Raw genomic sequence first — 20,000 nt, forward strand, 5'->3', positions numbered from 1 at the left:
TTCGCTGAAATGCATTCATATTTCACGAGAATAGTGCCTAGCGATGGAAATCCGAATACAATGCACTCCTTCACACGGCAGTACCGGATTGCCGTGGACGATAGTAGCAACACGATTGGTGCACCGTGTGGCAGTGTTTCCAATTCTCCGGAGAACGCACAATACGTACGTAGCACGCAAGCGGACCCGCGGCTGGGTTGGTACATTATTAGGGCACGCGATGAGGCCACACTTTCGGAGAAATCGAACGGGAAACGGGAATTGCGTGGATTTAAATAAAAGTGGAAATTGGCTCGCTCGTTGGCGTACACACAGCGTGTCGGAGCGCGAAAAAGGAGCATTTTCCAGCGAAAACTCACCCTCACGCGCGGTGTACGTGGTGATCGGTGAGGGATTATTTATAAATGTGCTTACCTACGACGGGTTTGAGTTGAAATAGGAATCGAAACACCATCGCCTCGCACCTGTTCACTCCATGCAGTGCTATACTGAGCAACTGAGCTACAGGACCAACATGCACCTGGTCTGGCCACAATCCCTTTACAGTAACTACCAGCAGCATTACACGTTACTGCAGCTCGAGTTCCGAGGCGACGAAGCATTCGTGGGACGGGGTGACAACATCGTTTGAAATTATTTAAAATTAGCAGCCAGTTCACTTCACTGCTGACGCCCATACGTGATCACTAGTTTCAACTTAACCTTCAGTCCCTTCGCCCCCCCGGCGGGAGAGAGTATTTGAATGAACAATTTACATACTCATCAGGCACCAGCGGAACACAAGGCAACAAAGCTTGCGAGCAGACCGGCTGGTGCTGAGGGTCCAAAGAGGAAGGACGTTTGAAAGACAGGTTAGTTATGTTTTCTGAATTATTAATTGAAAAACGTAATGAATACCGAGTGCGCGCGCGTTGCTTGCTTGCTGTGCACCGGTGGTGGGTGTTTTGTGTCACTCCACCCTCCACATGAAGCTGATCGATGATTCTCTTTCTGGTGTGTCTGATGCGGAGCTTTTTGTTTGCGCGTTTTTTTTTTGTGCGGTTTCCAACTTATGGGAATCATTTCCATCATTTCGCATAATATTTTATGCCTCGGTTTTTATCACGGTTCGGATCTTGTAAAGCACGCATTTATGATGATGATTTCATTGAGCCGGAACCATAACAATAAATAACAAGGCACTGCACCAGATGGATGCTTTTAAAATGACAACCAAAAATGGGAAAACTTTAGCCATCGCGGGGCTGATGGGCTGATCCGCAGGGGAGGGGGAGCGCGGTAGGCAGGAAGCGCACCGGGAGCAATAAAAATTAGTAATAAATATCTTGGACCAGCCGAGCCCCTTGCGTTACGCAACATATTGGGCCAGTCGCGCGCGCGCGAATGTTAAAAGTTTTCCCCGGACATATAATACCCATCATTAGAATTAATTTGCTGACCATTTGTGGGCAGCGGGCCGTGGTCTGGCTTACCCGTCTGAACGCAATGTTCTGGCAGCGGCTGAGCAGCTGGTAGGTAAGCATCAGTACCTTGCGGATGAGCTATAAGCGACGATGGCCTCGGCAGCAGCAGAAGGCCCATCACCTCAAGGCCAGGGCCGGGCCAGCAAACTCACACACAAAAAGACAACCAGAAGCGAAGCATTACGACGTATTAGCGCTGGTAATTACGATAATTTATTTCGGCCCGTAAGCCGGCCCACACTCTCGGACCTCGGGCAAGCGGGGAGCAGGGTAGCGCATCATCATCTCACCTTGCACCGACCGGAGTGGACCGAGCGGAACGCGGGGAACAGGTTTCGCAGGTCAGGGAATCTGGGGTCGTGGCTTTAAGAGTTTGCTAATTTACGGACTATTAATCATCTGCGCCACGGTGCGGTGCCCGTTATCTTTCGCTATTGTTTGAGGGAAAGGCGAATTTGAAAACATTTCATGCGAAAAACAAAACCGAAAAAGAAAATCCATTTGTGATCCAACCCATTCACATAACAGCAAAAGGAGAGCGTGTGGACTGCAAGGCAAGGCCGTAACCGTGTCAGAATGCACCAGGACGGGCGTACATACGAGTGAAGCATTATGTAATGCTGTTCCAGGACACCAGCACCAGCTGTAACTAGCTGTAGCAGCGACAGCAGTAACGGTGGGACGAAAGGACGAAAATCAGATACGTGTTGTAAATTTACATGACTGTGACGGAATTAAGTTCCGCCCTGTGTGAAGCGACCCTCGGCGCAGTGGGCAGTGAGTGGAAAATGCTTCTTCGTGTAGCGTGTCACAAGTTTTCCATCACAGGTAGCAACCGTGTACAACACGATGAGGCGAACGTAGTGGCCGAAAGAGGAGGACGTCCATAAGATATTTTTATGTTGCACATGCTGGTCACCACCACGTGCACTGGACGTTCTGGACGATGTGCAGTGTGTTCGGCACCGGTTCAGCTGACTGTGGTGCATGCGTAAAAGGGGTGGAGGCACGGTGAAGAGAATAAATCAGATTTTATTACGAAACACGAATATGGCGGCAGACAATTAAACCCCACCGAACGCTACTAGCAGCAGCAGCAGCAGCATTGCCTCGTTTTTACAACGGGCGTTCGAGGCCGTTGTATATTATGCTACTACCAAGGCGAGTGGGTTCCGACCGCTGCCGGAACACGGTGCGGAATGGCAAACTGTGACGCATGCTGGCCATCGCAGCTAGGGCCCACCGTTTAGCGCGTACAGCGTTCGTTCGTTTAGAAAATTGTCCGGTCGTTTGCAGCCAGGGGCTGAAGCAGCAGAATGAAAAATTAGAACCCGAACGCCGGGCCCCGGTCAAAGACATGAAACTCTATTTACATACATTAATACATATTATACTATTAAAGGACAACATAATTAAATTTTCGCTGAATGACCGGCCGGCCGGCCGGGTGACCAGGTGTAGCCTACGGGGATCCGGAAACGGCATGTGTTAACGCGATCGTGTAGGGAGCAAATTATGGAATTCACTTTCCATTTAATGGTTGCTGCTAGCGTAAATTGGACATTACTTTGTAGTGGTAGCCACAATTTGTCTTTTTAGATTACAGAAACCATTGTTCATGGGGTGTCGCATCGTTTCGTTTTTATGATAATATGCGCTGGAAAGTCACGTTCGTTTACTTTAACAAGATGAAGAGTGCGTGGTGTTTTAATGGAACATTCAAAATGTTTTACATGATTTAAAAGAGAGAATTTGGTCTGAAAGAGCAAGAGCGAGCTGGGCAGCTTGAACCATTTATTATAGAGAATTCAAAGCGAAACAAAATGTGCAGCTTGCGAAGGTTGTCCTCATTAACAGAATACACCACCCATCATAACTACTGACAAAAGATAACTCTTTAAATGGAAAATGTTGTCGATAACAATCAGATTAATTAAGGCTGTCAGCTGGGGGTACAAATCTATTACTGGAACAGATATGATAATAATGTTTACTAACATTATGATGGTCGTTCACAAGTCGCAAATCGTGATCACTGTACAGACCACTGTTATAACGGTTTTTTTAACTCAACTTGTCTGACCCTCATTTGCCTGACATGTTGATCGATTTGGCTGCATAGTTGTTAATTGTTAAATAAAAAAATTGGCTTTGGTTCATTTTTCATTTCAGTTTATGTAATTCCTCAATAGATGAATAATAGTTTGATTCTGATTATAATATTTTTGTGTGAAATTGTTTACCCTTGAAAAGACGTAGAGGAATTAATGGTAGCATTCCCTAATCAACAGGCATTGATAAGACCAATTACATCAATGAAGAAGTCAATCGACGAAAGCTACTTTTATCTGAATATCTGAACAGACTTTGGATTTGAGTTTAAATTAAATTTAATTCATTAAATTAGAGCTAGAGTAAAACTTGAGATTGACTTTCATATTCAAACCTGGTTAATTATCACTAATAATAGTTCAAAATCGCGCTCAAGAAAGTATCACGGATCCGATTTTCTGTAATCCAGTCAATGTGCAAGATTGTTCCTAGTTAGTTTGAGATTTTTAAAATATTTCAAAAAGTTTTATCATGGCACAAAGACTATCAACATTCTAACAACAACAATGAATAATGATAGCTTGTTATCTTTTAATTTATGCCCTATCTCTTGCTCTCATAAACCATCCTACACGAAACTACTTATCGGAATGTTATGTTTTTCTTTCCCGTATTCTCCATCACCGTTTGTCATCACCATCACGCAGCAAGGAGGAACGACCACCATAAATGATGAGAACGAAGAAACGATTAGATACTGTACGGTAATGTTCAACAGATGAAATAACGAGCGCGTTAGCGTTAAACAGCGCTCCAAGCCAACCGCCAAGTTTCCAGCTTCAGGCCAGGGATTCCGGCCAAGTTACAAATAAGATAAAAGCGGAAACAAGAGCGTCACCACTTGAGGTCGTGATTTGTATTGTCGCGAAGGCAAATTTACCAACCCATGGTCTAAACCCTCACCCGCAAGCTCCCTCCCGTAAGCCATCACCATCATCGCACCGCTCGACCCGTGTGGATCTCTGAACTTTAGACATTTTATGAGCGAAAACGGTGCGCCATTGCTGGTGCATGAAACCCCACCCCACCCCGCCCAAGACGATGGGACGGACGGAGAGGGCTCCTTGCTGGCGAAGAAAACCGCAACCTAAATCGCTGTCACTGCTTTCCGCGGAAAATCCTTCTTCTCGTACCGGTTGGCAGGCACCGGCTACAGGGTGGATGAGGGTGCACCGGAAGGGGGTGCAAAAAATTAACATTAAATTTTTGCCGCTTGCCAGCAGCATCATAAAGATAAAGCATGCCCGCGCCTTTCGACGCCCGCTCGACAAACGCTACGATGTCGTCGTCGTCGTCGTCGTCATCGTCGTCGCACAGGATGCTTCAGGATGCCTCGGAGACGGAGATTTCTGCATCCAAGCTTCCCTCACCCTTGTGCTGTGTTCTCAGTGAAGCCCGCAGCGAGCTTATGGTTCGCAAATAGCGACGACCGAAGAGAGATGACGAAGATGAAACGAGGGCTCTCGTTGCCGGGCAAAAGTCGACTTCATAAAGTTCGTTATGAAAATCGAGCCGTTGTTTACTTTATCATCGTTGCTGTCAAATTGCGGGCCCCCGACGCGGCTCCCGAGGACAAACTTAGCAACTAACCAAGGGCGCCAGGCAGGCACCGTTCCCGGTACCGGTACCGATGACGACGACGAAGAGTCGAAAATGAACCAACTTGAGACTTGGCTTGGCACGGGTGACAGGGTGGAGGCCACGGGTGCCTTGTTGGGATTTCTTGATTTGTTAAAACTGTTCGCTTCACTCGTGACCCTCTCAGGAGTTGGGCCCCTTTCTTGCAAAACGCTTAGACCGGTTATGATACGCCAAAACTTGCCCCATTCTCGAAGCGAAGCGGATGTTGCTTGTTTGGTGCAGAAGGAGAAACAGTTATGGTATGCAGTGCAGTGGCACCTTGGAGTCGTCGGCGACGTCGTCGTTGCAGATCGTTATTTATGTTGGGCTTCGAGCAAGTTCGCAAAAGTGTTGCGTTGGCGTGCAAGTGTTTTCAGATTTGCAATGCGCTAGTGTCCATTCGGTGGAAATGGAGATCAAGTCGGGCACTCGTCTAGTCGTGCTGCTTGCGATAAACAAGTGCAAGTTAAACACAGGTCAACGGTTGTGGCTGCTGCTGGTAATACACTCGTCCAGGAAGCAATTGCACTGCCATCAGGTGTTGCCCCCAGGAATGACCCCGTATTATCAACGACTTCATCTCTGCCGATAATTGGCAGTTCCGTTTCCTACGGGTTCTAATGTTAGTTGACATAAGAAGTGACGGTTGTTTGTTTATTTCTCTGGGTCTCGTCTCCAGGTTAGTGCTAGCGATAATTACAGACTCCTCAGAGTTGGGTGATTGTTCGAGAACGCTGTTCCTAGCCTCGCCTCTAGCTAATCGTTAGCGATAGGAGAAGTGTGATTTGGCACATTCTCTCCTGTCCGTAGACGTGTCAGCAGTTTTATTTTCTTCTCTCCTTCTGCTGCCACTGCTGGGATTATAAACCATCGAGTGTCGCCACCGTGAACCGAGTAGTAGTGAGTCCGTACTCGTAGCATCATGACACAAGGCGCCAGCGGACGACGCTCTAGTACCTTCCAGCGCTTCACCGATTGGCCGCTGATCGGTGTTTGGTGCGTTGTGCTGTACGCACTGTGTGCCGGAGGTCAGAGAGCACCGCCAAGACGGGATGACGTCTATCCACCACCGGACACGCTGGCCTTCTACAAACCGTACGCGGAGCAGTGCGTCGCGGAGACCGGTGTCAGTGTGGCGGCCATCAAGCGGTTCGGCGACGAGGACATATTTGAGGATGACCCGAAGCTGAAGTGCTACATGGAGTGCATGTTCCGGGTCAGCAATCTGACCGACGCCAAGGGGGAGGTGCATCTGGGCAAGATGCTCGAAACTATCAAGCCGGAGTTTGAGGATCTAGCCCTTCGGATGGGCGCCAAGTGTACGAAAGCGAAGGGCAAGGACCTGTGCGAGCGTGCCTTCTGGTATCACAAATGCTGGAAAACGTCCGATCCGGTGGTAATGGAAGAAGGAGGGAAGCAGGCGCTTTCCGGGTGATTCGTGGTTGTAATGAATCCATTTTTTGTGTCCTCTATTCTCAGCACTACTATCTGATCGGACCGTGAGCTAAGCTAAGGTGTTGAGATGATCGTTGCTGCTGCTGCTGCTGCCTGAAGTCGTTGTTTCTGCTGACGGTTTCGTAACTTTTAGACCATTAGCCAAGACACCGAAGACGAATCGTGATCATAATTAAGGGCCCATTTTGAAAATAAACATATCCCCCACCGCTTTTCAGTGAAGGTAATCGAGCAAACGCCTTAAACTGGTGCGCACCGTGATCGATAGTTCGCGTTTACTCGTTCAAGTTTCGCGTTGAGGGAAGCACGCCAGACACAAAGAACAGCCTTTGCACGCACGCTCCGCTTCCGCTTCCTGGGTGCTCTATTCTGCTCAATTGCTTCATTACAGCCCCCCCCCCTCGCCGCGCGGTGGGAAGGTGAACTGCCGGAGAAGCCAACCAAACCCGGGCGAGTAAATAGAAAATGCACTTCAATCGTTTTCCCGTTCCCGCTATTTGCGTCGTTTCGGGAGTTGCGTGCACGGCGTGAAGCGTCTGCTTTTGGCACGGTAATGGACGACCTTCTTCAGCAAAAACTTTGCCTATTTGCTTTCAATTTGCTCAAGAACCGGGTTGGAGGGCAACGGGCTTCCGTCCGTTCATCATCCGTCCGTTTCGTGGGCACCAGGGCGGACCAAGAAAGCCACGGAACAGACACGATGATGATGACGACGATGTTCCCACCGGTGGTGGTACCACCATGGTGATTGTAATATAATCGGCCACAAATTCTTCCTCAACTGTTGGAAGCAACAGAATTAGATAACAACGGCCAAAGAGTGCATTGAATGCTGTTGGCTGAAAACATGCTTCGTTAGCATTTGTTTTTGATGAATTTGGGGCTCCCTGGGAGTGAGCTTCGTGCAGTAAATGAACAAAAGTTTTATTTAGGTTTGTTGAAAGTGCAGCAAGAAAGAAAGCTTCCCGGATTTCTACACCAAGCAATTACGGCTAATGCAATACACATGCTCCTCACAGACAGAAACATGAAATTGATGCTTTCGAGGGTCGAACAGAGTGGATTGTTGCCGCGATGCTATCGAGAAGCACATTTCGTAACTCGCTAGACATTTTCGACAGTGACTGCATTTACGCTGTACCAGAGTACATTACGGTGTTCGTTCATAATGAACATGTCTGCCGTGCCGGTTCCCCGAATGGGGTTCATTGGGCTATTATTTATTCCGCATCAATGATACCTCGACTACGTTCGCGGGAACAAAACATTTTCTGGGAATTTTTGACTTTGAACTGATGGGCAAAAGCCCATACACCATAGACGACAGTAAATCGAATCGACTCTTGCACAGCAGCACCATCGTTCTCTGTTCTTTGTGCTCTGCGACTCTGGTTGAGACTAATTGCAGAACAGAATGTCACCGAAAGCTACCATCAAGTTGTGGAAAAAGGATGCACCGATTTCTCTTCAAAGTTGATCCGGAGTCAGCATCATCAAAGCAAGATGTAGTTCTGCAGAGGAAGAGAGAAAGAGAGTCCAGGAAGTTACTTCAAACCGAGGAACCGAGCCTCGGCGGTACTTACTGCCGGTTCCGTCTCCTTCCAGCAGCGATGGTGCGAGTACGCCCTCTCGCACGGATCATCACCCTCCACCCGAAAGTGACACTTGGCGAACACTCTCAGCGCGATCGAGTTAAACTGCTTCGGGATGGTGTGGTACGCTTCGACAAGATCCACATTCCCGTCCGCCTTGCTAACATTGAACGCCCGGAACATGCAGTGCATGTAGCACTGCAACTCCCGCGACGCCGACTTCGATTGCGACGGGACCGTTTCCGGTTGGTTGAACGTCGCTATTTCTTCGTCACTCGTGCCGGTTTCCTTCTGGCAAGTGGTGCGCGCCGTACGCATCTGTTGCACCAGTTGTTCCGGAAGAAAATTTGGATAATTCGGTGGTGCAGCAGCGTCGGTGGTGGTGGCGAGGTGAATGCAGCTTATCAGCAGCGGCAGCGGCAGCAGCAGCAGCAGCGACAACAGCAGCTGAAACAGAAGCATCGCAACGAATGGCACCGAACAGCGCATTCCACCGGTTTGGGTTTGGTTTGGCTGGCACAAGTGAACAAGTGAATTATGAACCCAAACCTTCGTTCCGTCCCCTTACCACCCATCGGTGCTCATTAAGGCCCTCCGGGACACCCTCCCTTTCCGGCTATCGGCCAAATGAGCGAACTGTCAAACGAGACGAGCTAATAACGGTGTGTCGTGGGCCGGTTTTCCGGTGCTGCCATCGATCGATCATTTTCACGGTCTGGAACACCGGTGTGTTGCGCCGCGAATCTCGCCCCGTGACCGTGCACAGTCATCATTGGCAGTAGCGGTGGGCGGTGGGCGGTTGGTTGACGATAATTAAGACTGACTAATTGCAAAGCAACAAAACGACACGACGATTTATGTGCCAATGGCCATGGTTTAGGCGTTTTAAAACAGCGGTGCCTGCTGGGCATGTGTTGTAATCATCAATTAATTAGCCAGCTCCGGGGAGACTGGCTCTTCCCCTTCAAAAGGAAAGGGGGGAGGGGTAAAGGGAGTCGTTAATGCCGCTTTGCGTAAGTCAAGCTCTAGTCAAGCAGGGTGTGCGCTTTGTAATCTGTAAACTAAAATATGGAATTGGAAATGGTGGTCGCTTGTCGCGAACACACAAAATGGCGACGGTGATAAAATAATTGGCAGACGTGGCGTGCAAAACATTAATTCGAGAGTCGTGGTGCAGTCTCCGGGTGGACCAACGGGTTCTGCGCTCGTTTGCTTTCAATAAGCGCACCTTTCAATAACACCAACAACACCACCACCACCGGCAAGAGTTTCATCAAGTCGCCACAAAAGTTGGACAACTTTCGTCATTGATAACGGGATTCAATCGATCGGGCGGGCACTGATATCGGCGGGATGGTCGCCATAATTGGACACCGTCAGCTGGCCAACTTTACCGATCAAAGTGACTAACTTTCAATAATTTCGCTCGCACGCACACACACCGTCACAAGCGCAGGACACGCAGGACGGTGACCGGTCAGTCACCGGTTGCTGCGATGGTGACCATCATCGGCAGTAAATCATTGCGAACTCCATTCTCGCAGCAAAAAGCCCCTTTCTCAATTAATTGCACCCCGGGCTCCAGGACAAAAACTGTACTTCTGTGTATGTGTGCCTGTACTCTTGTTCCACTTAAGCCACCGAGGGACCAACGGGCTGTGGCTTCGGTCACCGTATGCCATCGCATGGTCACCACCACGCTCCACTCCAACCAAAGAGAGTGTGTTCCGGGAAAGAATCCTAACCTCAATTTATTGCACCCCCGGTCGATGCCTTGCTCGGTTCGCAGTTGCTGTACTGCAGTAGCTGTCCGGGTTGGTTTCCGGTCGCAGGCCTGGGCATACACCGAGGGGCAGAGGACACGGACACGGCAACTCGTAAACTTTGCCATCTCTTTACCGGGAAAAGTTGGCCCGATCGACCACCAGACCATCACTCGGGCAACGCATCGAGGGAATAGGTCAGTGGTTGTGCGCGCGACAGTCTCAACATTTTCCACAGTTTCCCTCTCTCACTCTCTTGGCGGGGGGAGGGCAACCCGGGGAGTAATAACCGGAAGCTCGGGGCCAGCCAGACAGTGTGGCCGGGCCAGGCCAGCAGCAACTTTGGCCACGTTTCGAACGCATTAGTCGGCCACGGTAGCAGCTAGAAGCGTGTGCCCGGAAGTGGGTATCGAATATTCATTTAGCCATCTTTATCGATGGTGTGGTTAGGGGGGGGGGGGGAGGAGTGCGTGGAGCAGTTCACTATCCCCGATACTCCAATTGGGCCAACCCCCGGTGAGCCGGTCCTATCATTGCGGTAATGACTATCTGCGGCTATCGCTTCGATCGTTGCTACTGCCTGCCTTCGTCCGAAAACACCAAAGATGGTGGCCACTGCTGCTACTGCTGCTGCTGCTGGTGGTGCTGGTGCTCTGTTGCTAACAGTGGGACGTATCCTTGTTTCGGAGTGGGAACCCAGGGAAAGAAAACTTTTCATCCCCGATCTGCAACGCATGTTAGGGGAGGCTCGAGAAAGGGGAAGAAATCTGTCGATCGGTCTGATGAATAATGGAGGCGCCCAAAAAAGGGGAACAAGATACAAACTCACATACTCGCACTCTATCTCTCATATACACAGAGCACAAGTGAGGCAGCCATTGGTGATTAAAATTGAAAGTACACAGCGTCCGGCTTCCGACAGGGACACAAGTGCCGCTAGACGACGACGCCAGTGGCGTTGGGTCATCCCTGCCTAAGCCAGCTTTTCAGCGGAAATCAATCAATTACGGTGCTCGGCTCAACGGACATGACTGCGAGACCGCACCGCGCGAGACCATCACGGCTCAATCTAGCGCTCACGTTCCAACAGCAGCAGCAGCAGCAGCAGCAGCAGCAGCAGCAGCAGCAGCAGAGTGTTAGCAGTTCGGTCGCGTTCGCTTACCTCCACGAACTTCGCAGGTGAGTACAAGGTTGTCATCTTCCTGCAGTGGTCCGATCGCACCGGTCACGTCCAGTCCCGAAGCGTCGTACACCAGGATCTGATGTGGTGGCACTGGAAAAAAGAGACATAAAACGGAGAGTGAGCTCAGTACAGGCACATGTCGTTATTGAAAAGCTTTATACAAGTTTCGATCGAATGAGGCCGGTGGCAGTGGCCGGGAACGGTTAGACACATCAATCAGGCCGCGGAGAGCACGCACAGCGTTCCACGATGACGATGCGTCTGCGATCAATCATAGGCACTGCTCATCGGGAACTGTTTTTAAATTGCATCAATAATGAGTTAGGATTGGGACGCTGTGTGTTTTTCGACGGCGAGGCTGTTTGAGCGATTGAATGTACACTCGAGGGACCTCGGGAGCTGATTTGACGATTTTAACAAAACATACTCTATGTAATTAGTATGTTTTTTGAGAATAGATAAGAATGTATAGCATCATTAACTAAGAATTGAAATTGGTTGTTTTGATGTTTGTTTGATATAGTTTCAGATTGCTTAGAATCGATATGGAACTTACATTCCACTAAACTTTTAATAGGTATTTTTAGATAAGAGACTCATATTTTGTTCTTTAAATTAGTTAAACACGCCTTGATGATCTTCTGATGATGAATCAAAGCTAATTTGATTAACGTAGCTCAATAATCGCTCAATGACCACAGCTTGCCGTGTAATTCAATTTAATTTGACTTGAATTAATTTAGATTAACTTCTCAAATATTACTCTCCCACCTTGTTGTTAATACCAATTATTATAAATCTACAGTGCAACTAGTGATCGATCAAGGAGAAAGCAATTATCTTTTGAGTACAACTCGAACAGGGCTTTTATTGGGAGATTTGCGAAAATAGAAAACTTGCTCACTAATTTACTTCCAGAGCAACTACAATGCTCCGAAACGCAGAACATACATATACAAATTCCATGGAATATGCATAGAGCGATGGGGAACTGTCAATTGAAAGCCACTGCCATCTGCCATGCTCTAATTTTCTGGAGCTCGAGACCTTGGCCGGTCGGCGAGTTTTTCGGAAACGGGATTCCAGTTGCTACATAAGTGATGAAGTGTCACTCAACCAGACCATGATGTAGTATCGATCGGATGAAATAGAGAGGGATAGGGGATAGATAGAGAGTCAGAAGGCAGCCGAATGGAACATTGTCTGGACAATGTATCGAATCCCGGCTCAGAGCAGAGAGTGTCCTTCGCTACTTTTGCAACATGTAACCAGCATCTGGTTTGATCTGGTCCTCCTGACCATGCCACTTTCGTAGAGGATAAGGTTTCCTCTATGAACATTTGGCTTCGCATTCTAGGACATCATTGCAATAATACCATTGTATTCGAATAGCAGCACCAGTAGCACAGTAAGGTGCAATGTGCGCATGTGAATGCTTACACATAAATAATTGCTGTTTGATGCTGTCTGATGCCTGACAGCTAATAAGTAAATCTATTTCTTGTTTTCCCTTGTTTTCCAATTTAATTACTTTCGCGGTATCTGTCATGGAATCTTTCATCCCTTCTATTGGAATGACAATTTGCTTACAACATAATAAACTAACAGTGATTTGACAAACAAGGCAAAACAACAAACTAGAGGAAAAATCATTTTCCATACTCCAAACCAACGGAATTCTATAAATGTTTTTATGAAGCAGTACTCGCTAATCGCTCATTTCGCCAGCATTGTCCCCGCTGCAGCTCGCAACCAACGTTCGAACAACATACACGGAGCACCAGCATTTTAAATCCCCCCATCTTCCCCTGCCGGAAACTCGCATTCAATGAACTTCGGGGCGGAAATGAGGGAGTAAAAAAGTGGAAACTATTTACCGCGGCATTTTGTGCGCCGTCCTTCCGTGAAGTGAACTCTGAACCTTCATCCCCTACACTAGCACCCATTGCTGACCTTTTCTGTGACGACGTTTCGTTTTCTTCGTTTCGAATCGTGTGCGGCGGAAAGGCGCCCACAACTCGCCACCCACTGGGACCGTCTTGGGCGGGATTTATCAGATCGAATGTAAATATTCATTTCCTGTTTACACTGCATTATTGTCTGGTGGCAGCAAGATGGCAGCAAAATAAAGGAAGGGCCGTGGGGGAAAAAACACGAAAGAACCTTAAGAATGATGGTGACTTCAGCCACAGGGTTGGTGGAAGTGCACCGGTTGGTGCGGAAATGGGAACATTTAAGTGTCTTGTAGGAAATTGTTTGCATTCCATTACAAGCACCAAGCTGCGAAGGGTCGCGAGGGCCACGGCCTTTGAGTTGACGGATGCGGTGCACTGGGAGTTGCGCTCCCAGTGTTACTCCCTGATGCACCAAGGTCTCTCTCTCTCTTTGTTGGATTTTTTGCACTTTTTTCGATTCTCTCCATCCTCGATCCCCATTAGCGCCATCGGAGTCCATCGGAGTCGCACGTCAGACAGCTCTGTCTCCAAAAACAGTGCCGTAGCGAGTATTATTCACGCTTTTTCGAGTTTAAGAACCACTTTGGGAGGGCCCTCTTCTTTTCTTCAGCCATCCATACCCCCTCTCCCCTATGGGATGATTTCAATTGGAAAAGTTTTTTTTCCAGAGTGCGCCTCTGAGCACGCAAGCGACAGAGCTCCTCAATCTCACCAACGGACCCCCGCACCCCTCCAAGGCCTAGGCCACAGCAAAGCCGGACAACAAGTTGATTAGATGGTCGGTTGATCCTCCTCCTGTTGTTTGTGCCGGGTCGCGGGGTCGCAAACAGTTGGTTTTGGGCTTTTCGCTGGTCGTTGGTTTGTAGCGCAGTCAGCGAAAACAAGCGACCGGGATCGGGATTTACATTTTTATAACCGCCGGGGACACACCGGGCCTAACCAATTTGGTAGCGCCCACGGGATCGCAACAGAGAGCGAGAGAGAGAGAGACAGACCGAGAGCAAATGAAACACAAGAAGAAGTTGGCCGCTTCTTGGGCTGCTTACCTGTGACGGTGAGATTGATCCGATGATTTCTGGTGGGTGAGTTCTGGAAGTCCACTCGACACCGGTACACCTGGAAGGGGGCGATGGAAAGCGTGGAAGCGGTGAGGCGGGAGTTTGTTTGATCGGGACCACTGGCGGATACTGGATACCGGGATCCGTACTTACCCCTTCATCGTCGAGTTGGATGTTGTCCACGGTGAGGGCCGCCGGTTTGGCAACCGTCATGAAGAACGCCCGCGGACCGAACGCGCTCGTTTCCGACCAGTACAGTGCCTTCGAGAACTGTCTCCCCCGGACATCGTAGCTGTAGGAAAGGGGAGAGATGAGAGAGAAATGAGAGAGAGAGAGCGAAGCGCAGGTTAATTAAAATTTTCATAAAAATCTAATTTCACTTCGGTGTAAAACGAGGCGCACCGGCCCACCCGGACGGCCCACCCGGACGGCCCACTGACCGACGGTGCCAGAGTCAAAAGTTTTTTGGCCGCGCCTTTTTGGACCAACATTCCCTTCTCCATCCCCTGAACACCTTATCACCGATCCGGGAGCAACATCAAGGGACCAGACCGAGAGCGAGTGGGCGCGCGCGCGCGCGCCTTGTTCAGGTACTTTTGGACCACGGACCTACTACCACGCACACTACCCCTGAATCCCCCTCACCATCAACCCCCATGGGAGAGATAATGTTGGGAAAAAGTTTTAATTATCATTCGGGGTTCCAAGTTTTCCATTTTTCTTCATCTGCTGCTGCTGCTGCTGCTGCTTGTTTGCGTTTTTCACGGGCCTGCATGCCAGTCAGAAGCAAGATCCTATCTCTCCCTCTTGCTCTCTCTCTCTCTCTCTCTGCGCCGTAAACGAGTCAGCTTTTGCGTCCTAGCTATAATTAGCTCAGTGCCGTTCGCTTCGCGTTCACTTTTGTCCTGCGAGTGTGCGCGCGTGTGTGCCACCGGAAGGCGGAGACGAAGACAAACAGAAGCTTAAAGCTAAAGCCACCGAGCGGCCGGCCGGCTGGTGGGGGGTGATGGAGCGAAACCGCATTAATGTCACCACCGGTCACCGGGCGAACGGGTCGGTTCGGTTCGGTTCGGTTCGCTTTTTCGGCGGTCCTCAAGGTGAAGATAAACACCTTTCACCATTTGTCGCCAGATTGTTTATGCTTCGGAGGGGACGGAGGGATTACCGGTGGTTCCGCGCGGGGACAACGGGGGCCTCACCTCTGGCGCTTTTTCCACCGCACATTCCGATATTCCGTCGGGAAAATCGGTTCGCGTCTTCCGTTCGCTGACTCAGCGGACCAAGGTGTCCGTGGGAGCAGGTGGGCAGACGTGATGGTCAACAACAGAGCTCAGCACAGCGACTCCCCCCCCCCCCCCCAAACACCCGACTCGACCCCTTTTTGGATGTTTTTCCATAATTTGGTACAAGTTTGGGTCACCGAGGGTTTCTCCGGTTGGTATGGGATGGCCCCGGGGGTGCGTACGAACACGCCAACCGGAAACTGCACCCTTCGGTGGGGTGACAAGGGGCCGGCCATATTAAAATAAATTTTCCAACCCCCCAAAAACTGCACCCTCATTTGTCTTTGTCCGACCCCACTTACTGTCCCCCCCCCCCCCCCCATGGAGGGACAATCAGCGTGCTGCTAGCGGGCGCTCTGTTGCTATGCAGCTTATTGTCTAGCCTACGTCTGCGTCACCATGGCCTTCTTTGTGACAGGACGAGTCCGAGCACGCACACAGCCGGACGGGGGGGGGACTGAAAGTGAAATGCTGTCACGATGTTCAGGTAATCCCGGCAGGCTGGCTATCTGGTATTCTGGCCAATGGTAAAGATGCGAAGACCTGAGGACAACGTTTCCTGGTTTTTTTCTTTCTTAAGAACCATCTTTTTGCACATCACATTCCAAAGACACATACACTCACACGTACGTGTGATGCACGAGGGTTACACCGAGGGTTGCGTGACATAAATCTGGCCACCGGCATCCCCTGGAAGCCAACGCACCGGTCTGGCCAGCGCCAATCGATAATCGTGTCTGGTGAAGCTCCTTCTTCCCGCAAATGCCTTCGACGGTGTTGCTCTTTAAACATTCTGCCAAACCGCGTTTGCTGCGCGTAATTAAGCCGCCAATTATGTTCTGGCTGCCATGTTTCGGTCTCTTCCACGCTGTCGGACTCTCTTTTCGCACATTCTTTCCTTATTCATTCTGTTGCTCGTTTGCCGCGCGTTCCAGTGCGAAACAAATTAGCGTATTAGGCAGGGCTTTACGTCGACATTAGTAGCACGCGGCTCGCGCGCTGGCGCTGTCGCATTCCATCCGGCTTAGCGCTGGCACTGGTTGTAAACGGATTAAAAGTACCCTTAAATCAGTTCATCAAAAACGAACGAACGGGAAAGGAAGCGAAGGGAAGGCAGGAAGAGGCAGGGGAGGCGGCGAAGGAGGAGGTGTAAAGCCTGATTTGCTGACGGGCCGCGGCGTGAAGATGCTCCTTTTCCCCCCCGGCTTCCGAGCACGTTCGGTGGTTGGTGCTTCAACAAATTTTCAAGTGGTTTGTCCCTTTTTTGCTTCGCTCCGGCCCGTGATTTCCTCAAAAGGTTCCGCGGATGGATGGATGGATGGATGGTTGAGGAGTGTTGTAGAAGGATGAGCTCGAACTGGCTTGGCTTGTTCATTATTAACTGGCGTCTGGCTGCTTTCTGTGGCAGAGTGGTCCGCGCGGTCCCGCTTCAAAGGAAACAATTTCTTCCCCGGTTGATGAACCAACCAAGAAGTGAAGTTGTAGCTGGGAGCAGAAGGAAAGGGAAGCGTTCGCGCGCGAGAGAGAGAGAGATAGGAAATGAAAAAGGGAGCGCGATCCAGAGGACGGGACTGGCCGGTAAAAAGGTGAAACAAAATCCAATGAAACCAACGAACGGTCTCGCTGCACCCCAGCCCTGTCCGCCTTGAGCGAGGCTTCGTTCAATTTCCGGCCCTCATTCCGTTTTCCATCAAACGATTTTCAACTTTACCCGGTACGGCACCGGGGGTTTCGAAGATGGCGAGTCCGCGGTATTTTACTGTCGATTCTTTGAGGTGAAAAGGTCTCCGTCTTTAAGGTGTGCCAGCCGCGTGCGTGAGTGTAGCGAAGGAAATGGACACAAAAGAAAGAAGGAGAACAAAGAAGAAGAAAGAAAACGATATAAAGGATAACAGAGAGAGAGAGAAAAAGTGGATGGAACAGTGGAACATGCCCACCGCGAAAGCAAAACCTTTAATGAAAGAAGCTGAAGATAAGAAGCACCTGGTAGCACTCCTCAGCACGCACATGTTTCGTTTTGCCATTTTTTCCGTTACGCCGAGAGGGATCCTGATTGTGGGTCATTGTTATCGCAAATTAAGGAAATTAAAAGTGGTATACCGTGGGGAGGGACAGGGGTTCAGTCATGGTTTTGCGCGGTCGTCACTAATGGTCCTGCCGAACGTCCGCGATCGAGAAAATAGAATGAGAGAGAGAGAGAGAGAGAGAGGGAGAAAGAATGGGAAACGGGGGCGATGATTTTCTTCATTTTCCAACCAAACCAAAGGCCCAACATTAGGCCCACTCAGTTTCAGCGGCGGCAGTTGGGCGTTTAGCTTTATGCGATGATTGAGTAAAAATCAACCAAATTGAAGAGAGGATCAACGAGAGGGGAAGCTACTGGTACTCCGGGGAACCGACCGACCTAGATGTTGTCTTGATGTGTCCGCGCCTTGCTCGAGGGAATTGCTGCTGCTGCTGCTGCTGTTGCTTGGGAGCTGTGATAAAGCTCTCCCTTGATTGAGCAGATTCTGCGCCCCGCTTACGAAACCTTACATGATAGGGCTTTTATCAGGCGTCCAATGGAAGGAAGAAAAGGTATTGGAGGTTATGTGTGGTTGTTCTTGGAGGGAGAGTTTGTAGCGATTCTTCAGAACTCCGTTTTACAGTTCGCATCGGACGTACAGGTGCGCTTACTGGTGGTGATTCCTATTCCTCCCTCCCCTCGCTGTGACCTTTCTCCCTGTGGCCCGCTTGGCCTTGGTTCGTGGGCAGTCACTTGGCATACCTTTGGGGAGTACGGGCCACATCGTGACGAAAGAAGAGGAAAAATCCGTTACATCCTTTTTAAAAAGGTTCAATATCCGTCCCTTTTTTCCCTGCCCTAGGCGCCAAGATCATCCCTCCATTTTCGCTTCCATCCCTTCGTTTCCACCCTCTTTTTCTTTTCTTCATTTATGCTTTCAACATGTTTTGTTACTTCCGGTGCTACCAACCGGCCCGGCTCTCGACTGGCCGGCCCTGACCATCGTGGTGTTCATCGTTGACGTGCAATTTGATCCCTTCAATCGCTGCCCGCTGGCAATGGGGTACGGTGTGGGAGTTTGGGTGCGAAAGCGGGATAAACGTCGGCTATTTATGTTCCTAAACTGACAATATAATATCAATAAGCTCTGATAGAGACGAGGGGGTTGCGATTGTCAGTTGGACGAAAGCAGAAGCAGAAGCAAAGCACCCCAAATCTTTCTCTCTCCCTTTCAACCTAGAGATTGGCTGCAGTGGAACTGATTTTTTCATTTAAAAGTTGTTTTTCTCCGGATCGAAAAATCCGGTTTCCATCCTGCAGGTACGCTTACGCTTACGAAACCAACGCTAAGGGTAAGTAACGAGGGTGAGTTATGTTGGCCAACAATTTCACTAACCATCCAGACAAATGAGCACAACAACACACGTATCCAGCACACGTTACCTCAGGGGCGGGAAGAAAGAACTGCAAGAACGATCGATCGATCGATACTGGGACCTCTGGCAACCTCCTTTTTCCGATGGCGATGATAAACTTTTTTGTCCCCAATACCTCCTTACGGATGAAATACGGCCCGAAAAGGGGTTCGATCCAAAGGAAAAGTTCCAAAACAAGCGGCAAAAGCGAGTGGCACAGCAGTAGCAGCATAATTTTGAAACATGTTAACCATTTCATCCTCCTACACGAGGCCATCCGCTGGGGGCCAACTCCCGGGGGCACGAGATTCTTTTCTACCCTGGGGCACATTTTCGATTTCCTGTCCATGTTGTTCCCGGGAAGGGATGAAGGATAGCTGAGCTGAGCGGGAGCAATGCCGAGGAGCCGAGACTTTGAACCGAGCGACGTGACCCGCACCGGCACCGGAACGAACGATCGGTTCGTGTAAACTCACTCACAAAATGTGTTACGTGGCGTCGTCGGGTGTCGGTGTCGGTGCAGGGGCGGGAACCACCGGGTCCCTTTGTCAACGGACATAAACATATATCCGGAATAGCCGGATGGCCGAATAAAAGGCAGGGCGGCAAATGCTTACGCGAACACATCCCTTTTTCTGCTGACCTAGCTGACTGTTACACGATCGAACGGGAGCCACGTGGCCGTGCCGTGGCCGTGTAACGTAGCACAAGGAGGGGAGGAAGGGAGCTGTATGCTAGCCGGGGCCGGCACATTGTATCGATTATATTGGAATTTTGTTTTGTTCACATCAAACGAATAGCGTTTTGCCGCCAGGAACAGGAGCAGAAATGGTGCAGGATGTACTCGCAGCACTCTAAGGACTTTGCTCATTAGATGGTGTGACAATGTTAACAACGAGCGCTTCTAGTACCTGGATTTGACGTGTCTGTTTGTGAAAGCTAAGGCACACAGGGAACATGCTAATTGCGCTGTTGTTTCGACGGTGTGGAGGCCACCAACTTGCCAAGACCGTTGCTACGGCTATACTGCATCGAGAAACGGTACGTAAACGGTACGTAGAAGGAAGAATCTACGCTCGAACAAGTATATGAAAAG

At 49.7% G+C, this 20,000-nt stretch overlaps 3 protein-coding genes across 3 annotated transcripts in view; 1 reads left to right on the forward strand and 2 right to left on the reverse strand.

Annotated features, from left to right (window-relative positions):
- The window catches only part of LOC126581073 (uncharacterized), a 101,151-nt gene that overhangs the window by 37,480 nt on the left and 43,671 nt on the right, over positions 1 to 20,000 (reverse strand). The window contains exons 3-5 of the mRNA XM_050244503.1: positions 14,355 to 14,493; positions 14,190 to 14,259; positions 11,168 to 11,278 (exon numbers count right to left, since the gene is read on the reverse strand). Coding sequence (XP_050100460.1) covers positions 11,168 to 11,278; positions 14,190 to 14,259; positions 14,355 to 14,493 — 320 coding nt within the window. The remainder of the gene's footprint in view (positions 1 to 11,167; positions 11,279 to 14,189; positions 14,260 to 14,354; positions 14,494 to 20,000) is intronic.
- On the forward strand, positions 6,020 to 6,880 carry LOC126581088 (general odorant-binding protein 83a-like). The gene is made up of 2 exons (XM_050244529.1): positions 6,020 to 6,591; positions 6,675 to 6,880. Exons 1-2 carry the CDS (start codon positions 6,118 to 6,120, stop codon positions 6,696 to 6,698), a joined length of 498 nt encoding a protein of 165 aa, XP_050100486.1. The 5' UTR covers positions 6,020 to 6,117; the 3' UTR covers positions 6,699 to 6,880.
- Positions 7,940 to 8,664, reverse strand: LOC126581091 (pheromone-binding protein-related protein 6-like). The gene is made up of 2 exons (XM_050244533.1): positions 8,234 to 8,664; positions 7,940 to 8,161 (listed from the first exon to the last, which is right to left on the reverse strand). Exons 1-2 carry the CDS (start codon positions 8,558 to 8,560, stop codon positions 8,144 to 8,146), a joined length of 345 nt encoding a protein of 114 aa, XP_050100490.1. The 5' UTR covers positions 8,561 to 8,664; the 3' UTR covers positions 7,940 to 8,143.

Source organism: Anopheles aquasalis, chromosome 2, assembly GCF_943734665.1.
Source record: "Anopheles aquasalis chromosome 2, idAnoAquaMG_Q_19, whole genome shotgun sequence".
In the NCBI taxonomy this organism is placed as follows: Eukaryota; Metazoa; Arthropoda; class Insecta; order Diptera; family Culicidae; genus Anopheles; species Anopheles aquasalis.